The sequence below is a fragment of the Crocuta crocuta genome, unplaced genomic scaffold (assembly GCF_008692635.1).
Source record: "Crocuta crocuta isolate KB4526 unplaced genomic scaffold, BGI_CrCroc_1.0 scaffold45, whole genome shotgun sequence".
Taxonomy (NCBI): Eukaryota; Metazoa; Chordata; class Mammalia; order Carnivora; family Hyaenidae; genus Crocuta; species Crocuta crocuta.
Genome location: NW_027530544.1, coordinates 1,616,028 through 1,636,555, shown reverse-complemented (window position 1 = coordinate 1,636,555; position 20,528 = coordinate 1,616,028). Strand labels below are relative to the sequence as shown.

General features: G+C 46.1%; 1 protein-coding gene across 1 annotated transcript in view; it reads right to left on the bottom strand.

Annotated features, from left to right (window-relative positions):
* The window catches only part of PDIA5 (protein disulfide isomerase family A member 5), a 94,647-nt gene that overhangs the window by 34,665 nt on the left and 39,454 nt on the right, over window positions 1-20,528 (bottom strand). Inside the window, exons 8-11 of the mRNA XM_077767720.1 lie at window positions 16,284-16,344; window positions 8,098-8,165; window positions 1,052-1,143; window positions 873-944 (exon numbers count right to left, since the gene is read on the bottom strand). Coding sequence (XP_077623846.1) covers window positions 873-944; window positions 1,052-1,143; window positions 8,098-8,165; window positions 16,284-16,344 — 293 coding nt within the window. The remainder of the gene's footprint in view (window positions 1-872; window positions 945-1,051; window positions 1,144-8,097; window positions 8,166-16,283; window positions 16,345-20,528) is intronic.

Genomic DNA, 20,528 nt, shown 5'->3' with positions numbered 1-20,528 from the left:
AAGGCTAACGACAATGTCGTCCTTACAAGGCTGTTCTGAGGATTACATGAGAATCCACAGAGAGTCTTTAGAACAGGGTCAGTCACAAAGCAGAGTCCCCAGAAATGTTAGCTGATTATTATTCCAATAATTATGCACAAACTGCCATGCACCGGCAGTGACTAGTAAGCCCCAAACCGATGACAGGTAGAGCCAGAGCAAGCAGGGTTAAGTGTTCAGCTGGGGATGGCCCGAGGACACTGCCAGAAGAGGTGGCCTCTCCCTTGCTCCTGTGACGGGAAGGGGTGGGAGGGGGGACAGACTCCTCCTTCAACACACCAGTCAAGGTCATGCCAAAGCCACACGCCTAGCATGGTGGGGGTCCAGGTGAGGGGTACTCTGGGTCACAAGGATCTATCCCGTTACAAACAGGAATCACAAGGTGGCCATGAAGCAGCGTCTGTGGGGAGTGCACATGAATGGCAAACACTCTGCAAATCGAAGGTACGAGAGTATTTCCCAGGTGCTTCACAGCACCTAACACAGAATTATGTTTGAAATAAGTGTTCAGTTGACAATTCAATTTTCAGAGAGACCTGCAGTCGCTCTCTCAAAACTGACATCCGAGGCGAGAAACACCCTTGGCCGGCAGATAGTAAGGGGAAAACGCTGTTTGAAACACTGTCACCGTGGCCAGTCACACCAAATCCTCCTGGCTCCCATACCCTAACCCTGCAAAGACCCCATCCTCCCCCTAGAAGCAACCCAGAAACCACTGCACGGGCAGCACAATGGGCCCTTTGCCTTCCTGCTTCTCTTCTCCAGGTCCAGCCGCAGCCCTGTGACCAGGGCACCCTCCCTCCAGGCACACCTGAGGCAACCACCCCACTTACTTTTTCAGCCACTGCACAATGTCCTCTGCTGTGGACCCATAGTTGTCATACTGGAACAGAAACCGTCCTTTCCTGTGAAATGTGGACAGACAACATGGGCTCAGCCAGGGGTGCAAATGCCATCCCAGGGCGGGGGGCAGGGGAGGGGGAAGCGAGCGTCCGAAGAGAAGCAGACTTACTCGAAATAGCAGATGGTGGGGTAGCCTCGCACGTTATACTCCTCCTTGATGTTTTCAAATTCTGAGGGGTAGACGTTCATCCCAGCCAGCACCTAGGAGCAAAGGGAGAACAGGCCTATGGGTCCACTGCCCCACAGACGACAATCCTCGCCCCCTCCCACCCCGCCTTGTCCATGCACAGCCTATCCGTCTATCCCACCAGAAATAGATGAAGGGGACAGAGCCTCACAAACTGACGTGCAGCCCTGGGCAGTGGGGGGAGCACGGCAAGCTAACCCAGCCAGGAATGAGGGCTGAGAGCTCTGGAAGACGCAGGGTCCGGGCCAGGTGTTACCCTCTGTACAGGCGTTCCTTTTACTTGCCTGCAGGGGTGCTATCCCAGAGTGAAACCAAAGTTCTGAGGGCTGAAGAAGGCACTTGGCTTTGCCACCAAGTTCAAGCAGGTCCTAGAGTGGGGCCGCTGCCATCCAAATATATTTTATGCCTCCTCCCTGCCCCTGTCAACTAAAGTTGCATTCCTCTCTTAAGTTACAACCACTGCTCAGCCTCCCCACAACGTCCTCATGGCCTGTCCTCAGTCTGTCCACCCAGGTTTTGTGTGCAGTGTTCTTGAACCTCCCAGCTTGCATGTGGCCAGGGAAGAGTGTGGCTCTTGTGACGGTCCATATGCTGGACTCTCCTCCCTCCAGACTCCCAGATCCCCCACCCCTCTCCTCCTGTTTGTAACCATCACCTACAGCCTGACTGCACCATCTCCGAAGTCTGAAAATGTTCTGACTTCAGGGGTTCCCATATCCAACAACCCTAACTGGGAAAGGAGAATTTTAGTAGCTGTGTGACTGACAACAGGGCTAAATACTAAGAACAACGCAGAGTCCTCTAAAACTCCTTCCCTGAAGCAGCAGTCTTTTCTAGGGCAGGATCAGGTGCCTGGAAAGAGGACTTTGAATCTGTTCCTACAAGAGAATGAAGATAGAGTGGCCAGATATAGGAAGGCTGTTCCACAAAGCAGGGCAGCATGGAGGAGAGGGGAAAGGAACTTCAAAAACCCAGGAGCAGTTATAGAAGCAGAGAGAAGAAACCCGGGAAGCTCATTTTGCTGAACAACATAGAAGGAAACATAGGAAGAGGAAAAGGATAACAGCTTCAGTGGACAACAAACTTGATTCAGAAGACTGCATCCACTGAGGAATCGTGGGACTCTGAGCAAGCCACTTACCTTCACTGAGGCTCCCTGTGTGGAAGACGTGGGGCGTTGAGAATATCATAGGGCTCTTAAGAGAACTGAACCAGCACAGAACTGATGTTCAGTAATCATCAAGTTCTTGATTTCCTACCAAATCCTCCTGGTGATGAAAGCCTCTGGCAGCACCATCCCCAAGAGGCATCTAAACAGGTCTTTCTGGGGCACCTGGGTGACTCAGTTGGTTGAGTGTCCAACTCTTGATTTCAGCTCAGATCATGATCTCATGGTTGTGGGATCAAGCCCTGAGTCGGGCTCTGCACTGAGCATGGGGCCTGCTTGGGATTCTCTCTCCCTCTCCCTCTGTGTGTACATATAAGTGTGCTTGCACTCTCTCAATAAGTAAAAAACATTAAACATTAAATTGTTTTATGTACCTAGCACAATGCCTTAGACACACAATAAATGTTTACTAAATCACTGATTTCCACACACCCCCATCCCCCATCATTTGTGGGATGCTGCAAGGAATACAGGGAGAATTGGCCTGAAATAGAACTTACTAGAAGCCCTGGAACCCTCTAAAAGCCATTCTGTTCATTTCCCAGACTGATTCAGCAGTCTGTTCCAGTAATAATTGCCTACTTTAAAGTTCTTTTTTTTATTCTAATTGATCTCCCTAGTGTCAGTGCACATCCACCATGAGATTAATCTTCCACATCCTCCTCTTTCATTACATCACTTCCCTGCACAAAACCTTTCAATTCCACTAAATATGGGCTAGAATCTAACTCCACGCTCAAAGATCATACTGTCCCTATCTCATTTCTGAATTCTTCTTTCTTACAAAACCCTTAATTGTATACCTGCCAGAGTCTAGGTTTTTGATTCTCCCAGGAATTGAATAGCCTGAGACTTCTGCACAGGGAGGAAGTTGGACTGCTTGCTGTCTAAGGCACCTTGCAGATGGGTAATATACCACAGTGGCCAGGAGCCCAGTCTCAGGCATCAGGATGCTGGGTTCAAGTCCTAACTCCCCACTTAGTAGACACATTTCTTTGAATAAGTCAGGTGCCTCTGTGCCTATTTCCTCATGAACAGCCACCTTTTGTGACTGCTGTGAAGACTGAATGAGATAGTATAGGTGAAGGATCTACAGCACTTCAGAATATGCTAGCTGTTTTCACCAATACTACGAAGCAGCTCTGAACTCTACCCAAATTTCCAGAGCACATGCTTCTCATCCCTCTGCTTAGGATGCCCACTTCCCGTCTCTCAGTCACTACCAAAAGCTTATTCATCCTTGAAGGCAAATCAAATCCCACCTTCCCGGACAGCCTTTCCAAGCCACCTTTGCTTGTGATGAGCTTTCAACTCTCTGAGTTTCTGGAGCACTCTTGTACCACTTGGAGGCATTTATTAATGAGATAAATATTTTTTGAACAACTATGTATACTCTTTGGAGTCTGGAAAGCCAAATGAGGCAAAAGTGGCCTCAGCCTAAAAGTTAAGGCCACAATGCCTGACCCGGAGCCACACGTGCCAGTGCCGTCCAGTTAGTGGGACCCTCTCCGCCTCATGTTCAGCCCATGTCCTGACAGGAACAATCCTGGATGCCTAGCAGAGCAGACAACACGTGTACTGGTGCTCGAGGGAGAGGAAGACTTCCACAGACATTTCAGAAAGAAAATGTGGAAGCAAGGCAAGACAAGATGCAACCCAAGACACAGGAATATGCTAGTTTAACTAGACTGTAGGACACAGAAGGGGGCAGGAAGAGAAGGCTGGACAGGTTCATGAGCTCACTCTGGAAAAGCCGTTAATGCCTAAGAAACCAGGACTTTAGTGAAGAGGTGATGGAGGGTTTTCCAGCTGCATTCGTTTCTTTTCTTTTCTCTTCTTTTCCTTTCCTTTCTCTCTTTAAATATAAACAAGTCAGGCTGTAAGGGGCAAGTCGTGGGTCAGGGAGAGAAGTAAGCAGTATTCGGCAACCACCCTGTGTGGGCTAACCAGGGCCTGACCCAGGATGGCAGGCAGGGAGAGGGCAGAGGGCATGAGGAAGAGACATGTGTGAGGACGCCCTAGGAAAAAGGCATGCTGTCAGAGGAGCCTGGGGTACTTGGGAAGAGTCATGAAAGAAAGCTGGCAGTTTGCTAGATGGAAAGGTACTGAATTTTATTTTAGACACTGCATTTGAGACACAGGGAGAAAACTCCAGACCAAGATGTCAAGCAGGGAATCTGATACATGGTACTGGAGCTCAGGGACTCAGGCCCCATGGAGCTACATTTTGTTGAAACTATGGACGTAGATAAAATCACTGAGGAAGAGACAACAAGAAAAGCAGTGTCAAGCCGTTACTCTACTGTGCTAATAAGAAAAGAGGCTGAAAAGAAGAATCTTGGGAGCACCCTCATTTAGTGAATGGGAGGAACAGGAAGTACAGAGCAGTAGAGGGGGTCAATCATGTGTGTCTATGAAGTGTCTGCAGCTCACAGAACTGTTTCCACATGCCAGGCACTTGCTCTTCACAGCAACCTAGTGAGGTGGGTAGGGTTTGCATTATAATCCCATTTTACAGACAGGGAAACAGAGACTCCGAGGCTATTTGCCCAAGATCTCCTTGCTGGTTAGTTAAGAGCCAGGTCCAGGGTCTGGTCTGCACAAGTCTGTCACCATGACCAGCCCATGTCATGGCGTTTACACCTAGATGGCCCATCATGGCCAAGATTAACAAAAGCCTCGGTGTGGACCTTGGTAACTAGCAAAGCTGGGAAGAGGAGGCAGATGGGGACAGGTTCGCTCTGATGGCTGCTCTGAAACAGGGAGCAGCAACGGCTGCTGACAAAGATGGCAATTAGCAAGAATAGATGGGACAGACACCAATGATTCACCAGACATCAATGACAGCAAAGAGAGGCAGAACTGAGTTTGGAAAATGGCAAAGGCTGAGCACCCCTGATCTGGCCTGGCTCCCATCTTAACATCATCAATTTGGACACCTCCCAAGAAATCTGTAGAGAAGGGAGGTTTCTGACCCTTGCCACAGACATGGACAAGCCAAAAAGGGCTCGCGGATGACAGAGACGACAAGGAGACTGGAGGTGCCAGTCCGGCTGAGTCTCAGCAGTGGTGAGGAGGTAGGCTTCTGATTTCTGGGGACTCGAAGCACATCTCTGCCCTGCGTGGGAGGATGGAAAAGAAGCACGCTTCTGGTGTCCTCCTCTCTGGGGAGCTGCGGCTGTACCAGGAGCCGTGGCCTCCAGAGGCCTCCCACAGCAGTTGGTGCCCATGTGGCCGGACCTTTCCCTATTTATGGAGCTGGGAAAGGGTGAGAACTTTCAAAAGGTGTTTTCCTAAGAAAGACAAAACGTACCCCACGCATGTTCCTTCCCCAGTGCAGAAGGAAATGAATGCATTCACACAACACAGATGCCTTAGGCCAAGGGAACTAATACCCAGGCAAAGCTGGGCTTGACCAGCCAAGCTCTCCAGGTACCCAGACAATCCCACTGAGTTTTCTGTAACGTTGTCTAGGGAACTGGGACAGTCATTTTGTACATGTCTTCACTTGGGTGCAGGCAGGAAAAGCAGGCACTGTTGTTGTTGTTTCCTTTTTTGGAAGTAAGTAACCCTTAAAACAAATAATCTTCAAGGATAATCTTGAGAAAGAGCCTAGTATGAGCCCAGGGCAAAGGGCAAGCCCTCAACTCACAAGCATCCTTCTCGCTTTGTTTCTGTCCTTTCATAACTAATGCTCTGAATTCCTTTAAAAAGAGGAACATTTTTAATGTAAATACAGAGCCTAAATTAGACATGCTTGGGAGTGATAAGCCACATGTTCATTCATTCACTTATCAGTATGTATGGGGTACCACAAGCGTGGCCCTGTGCTCTGTGGTGAAGAAATAGATGTGAACCAAACAGTGCCCCAGCGCTCAGGAAGCTCACACTACAATGAGAAAATCATACTATAATAAGTATCAATTAGTGAAGAAAATGATCTGGAATGAAAGCAAAGATGGCAGACCTGGCCATGCACAGCAAGGACAAACTATGGGAGCATGGAAGGGACTGGAACACTGAGTTTGGCAGGTAGATGCACCATTGGCTGAGAATCTTCCAGAAGGTGCACAAGACCAGCACCAAGGCCTCCTCTGCTTTGGTGGAGCTGGCCAGGTATTTGTGATCTGACTGGGGCTGGAGCTATTTAACTTCCAATGCACCGCAGAGTTAGGAAGTTGAGTTGGGAGTTTTCTAAGGGTATGCGAGTATGGGTAGGGAGAACACTGGGTAATTAAGTCTTTTCTCCAGGCAAAATAATCATGATATATGCTATCTATTGAGGCCCCAAAGTGCAAAGTGAAACTTCCCCCGAGTGATGTATGCGTGCCCCAAGGCCAAACATCTCCAGGCGAGTTGCTAAAAATTCATTAGTGAGAAACAAGCAGGACCTTGGTACTGCCCCAGAATGAGGTCAAAAGAGAAAGCACTGGTTCTTTGCAACCCAGTCTTGTAGCCAGCTAGGCTAGCAGGGCTGTCACCATGTCCAGGTGCTGCCATGTAAACTTTTTAAATTGACTGAATTAATCACCAACTTCATTTGATCTGTAAAGATATGATTAAGTTTTTTTTTATTTTTTTAACATTTACTTATTTCTGAGAGACTGAGAGAGACAGAGCACGAGCAGAGGAGGGGCAGAGAGAGAGAGGGAGACACAAAATCCAAAGCAAGCTCCAGGCTCTGAGCTGTCAGCACAGAGCCCAATGCAGGGCTCGAACTCACAAACTGTGTGATCGTGACCTGAGCCGAAGTCGGACGCTTAACCAACTGAGCCACCAAGGCGCCCCTCATGATTCAGTTTTAAGACCTCAGAACTCCCTTAGTGGGACTTTGACCAGCCCCGAATGGTGACAGCCCTCCTCCCCACCACCTTTCATAAAGAGTGTATGGATTTTTCCATGCTCCCTAGAGGAGCCAACAGCTATTTTTCTGTCACCAGCAACAAAAACAAAACAAAAAACCCTCAATATCTGTGTGGCTCAGGGTACATGCAAAACTGGATAGACACACAGCACAGAAGAGACGAGGCTGGCAGGTGGAGGCTGCACAGAGATGACCTGGACCATCAGTGTGTGGCCCTGAGTCCCGTCTTCCCTGCCCTTGCTGCACAATCCTGGTTGTTGTTCTTTCCTGAGGCCCATTTCCTCAGGGGCTCCTTTTCCCCCTCCTGTCCCTGAGAGATGGGCATCCCCGAGACAACCCTGCCTCCTGTCTGCTTCCTGCCCCGACACACTGCACACTCTCCTTCAGAGAGTACCTGCGAGCTCAGTCTCCTGCGCCCCACCTGGACTGCCTCTTTTTGCTGTCGTTTCCATGGCTCCTCTGGCCCCAGAGGAACCAGATCCATGGCAAACCTGGCAGGAAACTGCCTTGTAAATCTGCTTGTGCTCTGGGCCCACCACCAGTCACCAGGCCCCTTTTGCTGCCACTGGGCTGCCCAGCACCAGGAGCCTAGGCCCAATCTGGAGACTGGCCCTGATGTTCTGTTCACAGACCCTGCCCGCCCAGCAATACCACCTTTGCTTCTCACTTGTTTCCTGGCTGTTTCATCACTGGCCTCACTTGGACAAGCACTGAACTCTCCTGGTCCCAGCAACTGTCGGGAGTTCTTACCATCCACCAAGAACAGGTGTGAATCACATGCCCAGGGCTCAGGTCAGCAGTGGGAGGGTGACTCCTCGAGATTTTCAGAGCTGCCCTCTCCCCGCACCCTGGGCCCCTTCCTCCCACTGCCTCTCCAGGTGAGAGGGAGAAGTCTGGGACCCGGCCAGCCCTGCCAGGCCCGGGGGCCTCACTCACAATGTGGCCTCGCAGCTGGGTCGCGGCCTTCTGGAAATGTGGCATTATCCTCTTGCACACGCTGCACCCTGGTCACAGATAGGAGAGGAACAAACTTGGTTAGAGTGGGTGCCCGGCCCTTGCGCCCTGGCTTCCCTCCCCTCAGGCTAACATTTACCAGCAAACATTTACCCAGCCTGCAGAAGGGCAGAACTGCCGCTGGCCCTGGGGACACGCTGGCCCAGGGGACACGGAAGGAACAGGAGGCCCCGCCCTCCAAAGAGCGTACAATCTTGATGGCGTAGATCAGGACACAGCCCAGCAGTCCCTCGATAAATGTGGGGCTGACTAAGCAAATGTGACATAGCTGGAGAAGGGCAAAAGCGTGGAATAGTTGAGGGCTGATAATGAGTTCAACAGGAATTCAGGGAATCCAAATAGGTGACAGGGAAGCACAGTCAGGGACTACAAATGAACTTGAATCAGATGCCATTAGGAAGAAAAATGTACAACCACAGGAACAATGACTTTTGGGATTTCAAAGCCCCTTTTCTTACATCAACAAGAATAAGTGGGCAGTGAGTGGAGATGGGTTGAGTGTGAAATACTGGCTCTGGCCTCGCGGGAGGAGCACACCAGGCCAGGGTCGGCACATCTGAGTGCCTGTCCTCTCTGGAGGTGCTGCATGGCCCTAGACTGGTCACCTCTTCTCTCTGGGCGAGAGCTCCTTCTGGCAAATGTGGAGTGTTGGAGCAGATCACCTCAGGCCCCCTCCAGCTCTGACATCAATGATTCTGTGATGTCTCTGGCTCAACCCTCTGTGGGATTCTGTGGTCACTCTTCTCCTGGGAGGATGAAGGCCCCCCAAGCCTTGGGGGACACAGGGCTGACACAGCCAGGCCCCAAACACCCACTATTACTTCAGAGTGACCTTGATTTAAAACCTCTGCTCCCCCACCCTGCCCCTGCATCAATCAGAGCAGGCCACATTTCGGCAGTGACCCCACAGGACATGTGTACCAGTTTCTTCAGACACAAGGAATTCGGACATGTCAGGCTGTTATTCTTTCTGACAGCCACTCTGCTGCAAAAGGCTTTGAGATGCACCTGAAGACTGTAGACACCAAAGCTGACTGGACTTCCGTGTCAGGCTGGATCTCATCCCAATGTGACGGGGGGCAGGGCCACGCAGCGGCAGGCGGACAAGTGCTAACCCATGTCTAGCTAACACCCTGGCAGACTGTGGGCAGAGTAATACAGATCGGAGGGGTGCTCTCATCCACGGGGCAGATACACACGCTGGAGAACCGTGAGCAGGACCAGGGTTCCACTGGTACCTCCCCAGCTCCATGGTCCCTCTGTGACATTCCTGCCCGGCAGACAGAGGGACACACACTGTATACACGCCGGCCTGGGCTTGGGTCTGTGCCATTAATTCAGGCTCAGCCTCAGGGAGACTCGGGACAGTGAGGGCGGTTGCATGGTCAGCCCACGGCATCTGCCCGCAGAAGACAAGACGTACCTCTCTCCGGCAGCTGCCACACGCAGCCCCATCCCCACAGGTGTCATGAAGAAAAGAACAGGACATTTGTCGGGGGACATTTCCTACTGTGGGGCACTCGCAGAGGAGGTAAACAGGTACAACAAGGCCAACCTGGCCAGGCCCCCATGCTCCACGGTGGATGCCACACAGTAGGGACAACAGGGTGGGGGGTGGCGCACACAGCAGACAAGACTCTCAGCTCTGGGAAGTATGAGACCCAGGTCTCCTTTTGACTGGCTGCTGCCTGTGTTAAGCCTGAGCAAGTGGTGTGAGCCTCAGTTTTCCCATCTGTGGACTGGACACAGCGTCTGCCCTGCTGAGGGGCAGAGCCAACACTTGGGAGGACAGAACCGGACACTCAGCAGGGGAGGCACCATCAGTATAAGACCTGAGTGTCTGCTCCTACTAGGTCTGCGGGGGCAGGGATGGGGGGAACGATACTCCACAGGCAACAGAGGATGTCACTCCCAGGAAGGAAAATAAGTGGGGAGGGGGAGTACACTTGGAGTTCATCCACTCTTTACTCAGTGGCTTGATGAGATGGGGCATGGAGTCTGACACCCACTGGGCCATAGTCATCAGTCAGGGGCTTAATTTATGAACTGTCCCCACAAAGGTAATGTCTCTCTTTCAGCTGTGCCTGTCTGCAGCCTGCAGCAACATTACCCTCATGTCCCCCCAGACCCTCATGGGTAGAGCCCAGCAGCTCTGGGAGAAGAAGTTAGTGAGGTGAAGAGGTGACGGAAGAGTAATAGGAAGCTACAGGCCAAACCAGTTTCCAATTTAACTTGACCAAAAATAGAGCTGGTACTGTGATCCCTATCTGAATCCATCTTTCAACGGATTCACCTGGGAGGCACGGGAAGAGAGAAGACTAATTGTTACTCTCAAACCCCTAAAGTTACAGCAGTCACCCTTTCATTTTCTCATTAATTCTGTCAACATTTACTGAATAAACAGTAGGTCCTAGGGACCCAGATTCCTTGTCACAAGTAAAGCCTCCCACTGCCTTTGGGTTCATTCACCCCAAACATGATCAAAGGATCAGAGTCCTAAAAGACTTGCCAATTATGGAACTGGTGTGTTTCCAGGAATAAGCTGAATTATGAGGCCATGAAGGCTTGAGTGGACTAGTATATAATAAAAGCACAAGTTTGTTTCAATAAAAAAAACAACAAGAGTCCTGGGGTTACCTGGGACCCAGGAGGCCATCCAATCTGACCCCTCCACAAATTTAAACTTAATATCTCTGAGTTTTCTCCCTCCCTTCTCGACTATTAATTGCTCTGTGACATCAACAACAGACCTAACTTCTATCCCAGCTCTCCATTATATAAAGGTAATAACTATGCTTGCCTCTCTGCCTGCTATGATGAGGAGGAAGGACACCCTCCCAGACAGCCTGGGAAAGGGGTAGGAGGAGAAGGCACACACATTCTAGTGCAAACTGCTAGGGAACCACTCTTTGTAAGTGATGGACTAGTGTCATTATAATGAAACCCACATGGCTATACCATGATCCTGCCTTGTGTCATGAACTATATACAGACATATACTTGGTTTTCATCTCATCTAACCAATACTCTGAATCCTGAAGGGTTCTGAGATAAACCAACGGGGGCCCCCTCCTCAAGGGGCTGGGTAGGCAGGACAATTCCTGAAGCAACTCACAGCTGAGCAGTTAATAAGAGCCCTCCAAGGAGAAACAAAAAGGGTGAAACCAACTAGTGAACATTAATGAAGATAATGACCCAAGGTTAAAGTGCATTCTGACCAAAGTGACTATTCTGAGCAAAGCCTAATCTAACAAGAAGTAGGACACCAGGGCCTCCTTTCTATAGGCAGGCACACCCCCAAGGCCAGCGAGGTGTCTGAGAGGAGGCTGGGTTAGGGGGACACCCAGCAATCAACAGGGGCTGGGTAGAGGCTATTGTCATGGTGAACAAACTACAGGCCTACCTAAGTCAGGCAGAACCACCAGAACCTCATAAAAGGGCAGCTATCCAAGGAGGTATGATCATTCAGGTGGAAATGGGAGGGGGCTTTGTTCAAAGAACTTCTCAAGAAGGGGGATTCAAGCCAGGCTTAAAAGAGTAAACAGAAATGAAATGAGAAGTTACAACTCATATCACAGAAATATAAAGGATCATAAAAGATTAGTATGGACAATTAGTCACCAAAAAGTTGGATAATTTAGAAGAAATATGCAAATTCCTAGAAACATACAATCTTCTAGGACTAAATCAGTAAGAAACAGAAAACCTGAACAGACCAATTACTAGCAAGGAGATTGACTCAGTCATCAAAAACCTGCCAACAAACAAAAGTCCAGGACCAGATGGCTTCACTGATGAATTCTTCCAAACATTCAAAGATTCAATATATACTCTCCTCTAACTCTTTCAAAACATTGAAAAGGAAGGGAATACTTCCAATACATCTTATAAGGCCAGTTACCCTGATACCAAAACCAGACAAGAATACCACAAAAAGAGAAAATTATAAGTCAACATCCTTGATGAACATAGCTACAAATATCCTCAACAAAATATTAACAAACCAAATTCAACAAGACATTGAAAGGATCATTAACACAATCAAGTGAGGGATGCAAGGATAGTTCAATACCTGCACATCAATCAACATTATACACCACGTCAGCAAAATGAAGGATAAAAATCGTAAGATCATCTCAATAGATGCGGAATAAAAACTCAATAAAATTCAACCTCTATTTATGATAAAAACTCTCAACAAAGTGGGTAGAGAGAGGGCATATCTCAACATAATAAAGGCCATATATGACAAACCCACACCTAACATCATAGTCAACAGGAAAAAGCTAAAAGCTTTTTTCTTCTAAGATCAGGAATAAGACAAGGATGTCCACTTCTGCCACTTTTATTCAACACAGTATTCCTAGCCACATCAATTAAGAAAGAAAAAGAAATGAAAAGCATGCAAATAAGAAAGGAAGAAGTAAAACAATTACTATTTGGAGATGACATGATACTATATATAGAAAACCTTAACAATTCCACCAAAAAACTGTTAGAACTAATAAATGAATTCAGTAAAATCACAGGATACAAAATGAATATACAGAAACCTGTGGCATTTCTACACACTAATAACAAACTAGCAGAAAGAACAATAAAGAAAACAATCCCATTAAAATTACATCAGAAAGAATAATATATCTAGGAATAAATTTAACCAAGGAGGTGAAAGATTTGTATACTGAAAACTATAAGACACTGATAAGAGAAACTGAAGATAACACAACTGAAAAAATATTCCATACTCATGAATTAGAAGAATTAAAATTATTAAAATGTCCATACTACTCAAAGCAAACTACAGATTCAAAGCAATCCTTATCAAAACTCCAATGGCATATTTCACAGAATTAAAACAAATAATTCTCTAATTTGTATGTACCACAAAAGATCCCAAAGAGTCAAAGCAATCATGAGAAAGAACAAAGCTGGAAGTATCATGCTCCTTGATTTCAAACTATACTGCAAAGCTATAATAATCAAAACAATATAGTGCTGGCAAAAAAAAAAAAACAAAAACCAGACACCCAGATTAATGGAAAAGAACTGAGAGCTCAGAATTAAACATATACATAGCTAATCAATTTATAACAAAGAAGTCAAGAACATACAACAGAGAAAGAACAGGCCCTTCAATAAACAGTACTGAGAAAACTGGTCAGCCACATGCAAAAGTATGAAACTAGACCACTATCTTATCCCATATGCAAAAATTAACTCAAAATAGGTCAGAGACTTGAATATAAGACCTGAAACCATAAAATTCTTAGAAGAAAATGTAGGCAATAAGCTCCTTAACATCAGTCTTAGCTATGTTTTTGTGGCTCAGACTCCAAAGGCAAGAAAAACCAAAGCAAAAATAGACAAATGGGACTACTTCAAACTAAAAAGCTTCTGCGCAGTGAAAGAAGCTATCATCAAAATGAAAAAGCAACCGACTGAATGGGAGAAGATATGTGCGGATCATATATCTGATAAGAGGTTAATATCTAAAATACATAAAGAATACATACAGCTCAACAACAAACCAAACAACCCGATTAAAAAATGAGTAGAGAATCTGAATAGACATTTCTTCAAAGAAGACCTACAGATACCAACAGACACATGAAAAGATGCTCAACATTACTCATTATCAGGGAAATGCAAATCAAAACCACACTGATATATCATGCCACACCTGTCAGAATGGCTTTTACCAAAAAGAAATAACAAGTATTGGCAAGGATGTGGAGAAAAAGGAACCTTGTGCACTGTTGGTAGGAAGGTAAATTGGTACAGCCACTGTGAAACACAGTATGGGGATTCCTCAAAAAATTAAGAATAGAACTACCATATGACCCAGCTGTTTGACTACTGGGTATTCATCTGAAGAATATAAGAACATTAATTTGAAAAGATATATGCACTCCTATGTTTATTGCAGGATTATTTACAATAGCCAATATATGGAAACAACCTATATGTCCATCAATAGATAAATGGATAAAGAGCTGTGATGTACACACACACACACACACACACACACACACACCCCAGAATACTACTCAGCCATAAAAAAGCATGAACTCTTGCCACCTGCAACAACATGGATGGACACTGAGGGGAATTATGCAAAGTGAAATAAGTCAGAAGGAGAAAGACAAAAACCATATCATTTTACTTCCATGTGGAATCTAAAAACTAAACAAAACAAAACAAAAAGAAACTCATAGATACAGAGAACAGGTCAGTGGTTACCAGCGGGGAACGGGACCTGGGGTGTGTGAAGGAGGGCCACTGCAGGGTGATGGATGATAGCCGCTGATACTCCTCCAAGCCAGGGACAGGCCAGGGCACATGCACATCCCACCACGCAGAGCCCCTCTCTCTCCAGTCTTTGGTTTTCTGAAGGGCATAGGTAGATCACAGAGCCATAGCTCTGGGGGCCTCATACAGGCTCTATTCCAGGGTTTTTCAATCTGTGGGCTGGGACCTGTTAGACTATAGGGTGGCCCAGGCAGCATATTTGAGGCTTTGCACAATATACTGTCAACTACTCAACTCTGCTTAGCTTTTGAGAGCAGCCACAATGTGTAAACAAAGGAACATGTTTATGTTCCAACAAAAGTTAATTTACCAAATAAGACGGACAGTCCATGGGCCATAGTTTGCAGATCCGTTATTAGAGGTTATGAAATAGTAGGAAAAACCAAAAACTTCTGAATAAAACAAAATAGACTGGGATGCCTGGGTGGCTCAGTCAGTTAAGCATCCGACTTCAGCTCAGGTCATGATCTCACAGCTTGTGAGTTTGGGCCCCACATCGGGCTCTGTGCTGATAGCTCAGAGCCTGGAGCCTGCTTCGGATTCTGTGTCTCCCCCTCTCTCTGTCCCTCCCCAGCTTGCACTCTGTCTCTCTCTCAAATATAAATAAACATACATACATACATACCTACACACATACATACACACATACATAAAATAGAAAAGAGAAATCATGCATACTACATCTGGCAGAGTGGATAGCAAGTAGTAAGGGTAAGTATGGTTTTTGTAAAACTGTTGTTTCAGCTTATTTACTTATTCAACTTATCTACTATAAGTATACATAAGTGACATGTATACTTATAGCACTAGGTTGCAATGAAAAATATTTTTACATTAATACTAGGAAATACAGTCAAAAAGTCTGAAAGCCACTGCTCTGATCCAACACCTTCTCTTATACAAATGGAAACTGAGGCTGGGGCAGGGGATGCCTGCGTGACTCAGTTGGTTAAGCATTCGATTTTGGCTCAGGTCATGATCTCACAGCTCCTGAGTTCGAGCCCCATGATGGGCTCTGTGCTGACAGCTCAGAGCCTGGAACCTGCTCCTGCTTCAGATTCCGTGTCTCCCTCTCACTGCCCCTCATCTCCTCACTCTCTCTCTCCTTCTCAAAAATAAACATTTTTTTAAAATTAAAAAAAAAAAAATGAAATGGAAACTGAGGGGCAGGGAGGTGAAGGATTTGAAGGAGAAGGATTTGACCAAGGTCACCCAACTCAGTGTTGGCATAGCTGGAATTAGAACCTGGATCATTGTCATCTCAATGATCTTTCTGCTGTTCCCATGGCTTCATGCCTCATCGAGAGAATGAACCAAAATATGAGGCCCTTTTCTCTCTGATCCTGATCCCCCCACACCTCCCAGGTGGCACCAGCAGAGGTGTGCAGGAGCCAGAGCTGGGTGAACGGCTACCCCAGGGGCTGGACAGGCTCTGGCTGGTGAGCAGCAGTGGACCTAGCGAGTGGGCATGGCTGCACTGCATGTGGCCCCACCAGGCACACAGCTGGTGGCAACAGAATTCCTGGGGAGGAGACCTGTGCTCTTGCTAGGTGGAGCTCTGGGCAAAGAGGGCAAAAAGCTGCTGATTCCAGCGACAGAAAACCTGATGTGGGCAGCATGAGGGGAAGAGCCAGATGAAACGGCAAAGAGGCAGAGAAGGAGAGGTGGGGTGAGGGACGCACTTCACATTCTAAGAGGCCTGGGGCTAATTCCCATTCCCCCGCCTTCCAACCCCCAGCTGCCTGTTCCAAGAGGCTGAACAATGAACTCTGGCCCAAAGGAGAAAGGTCACTCACAGGGGGCATAAAACATCATCAGGAGGGGCTTTTCTTCCTTCTTCAGGAGCCGTCTGAAGTCCTGAGGCACAAAGAGAGAACATCGCAGGTCACACACAATAACTCAACAGGGAGGCGACATGCCCCACCCCCACCCCCCACCCCGCATTGGGGGTGGGAGGCGCCACCGTGGCTGGAAGAGCGCGCCGGCACTTCAGACGTCCCACGCTCTGACTTGGGGTTTGGGGCATGCGGCCAGAGTTTCAGCCTGTCAGGACAATCTGTACTACCCCTGCATATTACACGAGGAAACTGAGGCCCTGAGGGGACACACGGCTTTCCCAAGGCCACCTGGTGCAATGAAGTGGTCAGGACAAACTACTAACTTTCCTTGAAGCTCCGCCTGAACGATTAAAAACCTGTTAGCTATTTGTGTCCCCTGAGGCTCAACAAGGCTGCCCCCTCATGTGATTTATGGAGTGGTTTTATTGTAGGGGGGGTGGTTGTTTTCGGGTGGCCCAACTTGGCTAGATGGGGATCTGCGGGTAAGGTGACACAGGGCTAACCCACACTCACTATCCCTTTCCCCAGCCCTGCGGTCGTAGCCCATGTGCCCAGGAGCCCAGCATGTGCCCAGAAGCACACGGATGAGGCGTGCCCCCTACCCCCACGAGGTTACAAGCCAAACAGACCATCTGTATTTGTAGAACCCTCAGAACCATGCCTGTCACATTATTATGCAACCATAATTATTTGTTAAATAAACACAATAAATGCAAAAAAAGACATTTCTACATTTCACAACAGCGCTAATGGAGAGACTTCAGTGTAAAGCAGGGTTAGAGACCTTTCTTCCAACGAAAGTCAACAATGTTCCGGAAAAAGAAAATCTATCAAGGACTGCAGAAAAACGCAATGACAGAGCATGTTTTGATTAAAATAATTTGCTTCTCTAACCAGTTTCCATAGAAGAAAATTAGAGGTTTTCCTCTTTTGAATAATAAGGAAAATAAAAGGAGATTGCAAAATGTAGCTTTCTGGCAGCAACAAGGCAGTAGGTAAATAGATGAGGCTCCATCGGCTCTATGGAATACTACTGCACCATTAAAAACGATGAAGAGGAATATTTAATGTCACAATAAGATATGCGTGTTACATTAAGTGGCGGGGGGAAAGCAAGTTGGAAAGCAGCATATAAAATGTAATGACACTTTTGTGAGTAAAAATATTTATGTATGCATTATGTTGAAAGCCTGGAAGGCTACAGAAAATACCAGGAGTGGGTCTCTCTCGATGGGAAGGGATAAAGTAACTTTTTTCTTTTAAACTTCAGCTGTATTTTCTAAATTTTCAACAATGAATATGGATTACTTATAATTTTTCAGCTAGATAAAAAAATTACAAATGTTTTGTAGGGATTTAAAACATTTATAATAAATTCCGAAAATGTTCACTCTTGTTTACATATCTAGAATTACATAATTCTACTTACTGTAAGACAGAATTAGCTACTAAGATCTTTGACCCTGACTATGGGTAGAAAATGCAAATGCTTTGAAAATGATCTTCCGAAATCCCTGGAGGAAAAAAAACCTGGAGATCTGAGAGGAAAAGGGTTTTCTGAGCCTGTAGCAATCCGATTTCATACCTTGGGTAGTAACAACTATTACATTACATTCAAAGATACTTAATTACCTCAACAGTGCAGAATACTGAGCTCACAAATACATTTGGCAATTAACCTGAATTTGGAACTTTTAGTTGCTTTATGTGGAAATTCTACCTGGAGAAAGGCAGCTATACCTAAACTTCTACAGAAGAGAAAATAGCACCAAGTATAACAAGAGGATTGCCTACAGGTGTGAAAAAATTTTTTTCTGCTTAATATTTCCAGTTACAGAACGATCTTATAAGTTTCAGGACACGATCATCTCAGGGGAAGGAGGCGGCAGGCAATCACTGTCCAAAAAGGCTAGAAATACGCATTATCACAAAATCTACCCATGAGCAACAGTGAGTTTAGGCTGCTTGTTTTTACATGACTACTGGCACAAATGCTACCACCTCCTAACATCTGCCCCTCTTCCCTTGCCCACGACATACTTTTTACCTTCTGATGATACTGGCATCTTCTATCCCAGAGAAATGTTGATGCCCAGCCCCTTGATTCAAATCGTCCAGCCCATAATTATCACACATGATCCTTCCTCCAGAAAGCATAAATGGCCTCCTTTTCTTTTGGGTTAATAAGCATTAAGGGTCAATAATTTTAAATGAAAAGGGAGGGGAGGCAGAGGAAGATAAAAAGTACATATCATGTTATCAAGATAACAAACATTCTCTAGCTCCTATCACAGAAACAAATCACAAGTGTTGGCAAGGATGCAGAGAAAAAGGAATGCTTGTGCACTCTTGGTGGAAATATAAATTGGTGCGGTCACAATGCAAAGAGTATTGAGGTTCATCCAAAAATTGAGGGTAGGAATTCCATATGATCCAGTAATTCCCACTAGTGGGTATTTACCCAAAGAAAATGAAAACACTAACTTGAAAAGATATACATGTCCCTATATTTACTGCAGCATTATTTACAACAGCCAAGATATAGATATAGAAGCAACCCAAGTGTTCATCGACTGATAAATAAATAAAGATGTGGTGTGTGCATACACACACACACACACACACACACACACACACACACACACACACACAGTGGAATATTACTCGGCCATAAAAAAGTGAGTTCTTACCATCTGCAGCAACATGGATGGATCTAGAAGGTAATGCTAAGTGAAATAAGTCACACAGAGAAAGACAAATACCATAAGATTTCACTTATATGTGGAATCTAAGAAACAAAACAAATGAACAAAACCAACCAAACAGAAACAGACTGATAAAATCAGAAAACAAACTGGTGGTTGCCAGAGGGAAGAGGGTGGGGGCATAGATGAAACAGGTAAAGGGGATTAAGAGGTATAAAGGTCTAGGGGCACCTGGGTGGCTCAGTCGGTTGAGCGTCCAACTTTTTTTTTTCATGATCTCGCAGTCTGCGGGTTCAAGCCCTGCATCAGGCTCTGTGCTGACAGCTTAGACCTGACAGTTCAGACCCTGGAGCCTGCTTTGGATTCCATGTCTCACTCTCTCTGCCCCTCCCTTGCTTGCATTGTCTCTCTCTCTCTCTCTCTCTCAAAAATAAAACATTTAAATTTTAAATTAAAAAAAAATTTTTTAATGTTTTATTTTTGAGAGAGAGAGAGAGAGAGAGACAGCGTGAGCAGGGGAGGATCAGAGAGAGAGGGAGACACAGAATCCAAAGCAGGCTCCAGGCTCTGAGCTAACTGTCAGCACAGAGCCCGATGCGGGGCTTGAACCCACGAACCGTGAGATCATGACCTGAGCCAAACTCGGATGCTTAACTGACTGAGCCACCCAGGCGCCCCCTCCAAAAATTTTTTTTAAATGAGGTATAAATAAATAAATAAATAAAATAAATAAGTCACAGGGATGAAAAGTACAACATAAGGGAATAGCATCAATAATACTGCAGTAACTTTGTATGGTGACAGATGGTAACCACACTTCTCATGGTGAGCACTGGGTAATATGTAGAAGTGCCGAATCGCTATGTTATATATCTGAAACTAATATAGCACTATATGTCAACAGTATTTCATAGATTAAAAAAAGGACATTCTCCTTCCATCTACAAAATAGCACCGCTTGCCTCACAGACCATCTGGAATATAACAAAGACGTTCTTGCCCGTCCCTAGGTGAAGACACAGCCAAACAAATGAGGCATGCACATGTCACAATACACGGATAAAGATGTACATTCAGGTTGGGTGGGGCAGGCTTAGAAAGGAGGGATAGGTTGTACGGAGACTATAAATCAGAACCACTGTTCTACCCCCTGACTCCCTAGCCCAGCCAAATCCAGAAATTAAAGCTTAAGAGGGTAAATAATTTGCTCAAATTTACATGACTTAGAATTGTAGAGATCTGACCCAAGTCTCTGGAAATCCAACCCAACTTCTGAGATAATTTTTAAGGAAAACAAAAAAACAAAACTCACTTTTAAACACACACACACACATACACACACACACACACACACACACACACACACACAGACAATCCCAGCAATGACTGGCTTACATAATAAGGAAAGGCCATTAAATGGATATTTCTATGAGAAAAGTCTAAACACACTGAAATACATTAAATAAGATGGTGAAGAATGGAAGGTCTCAGGCAGCCA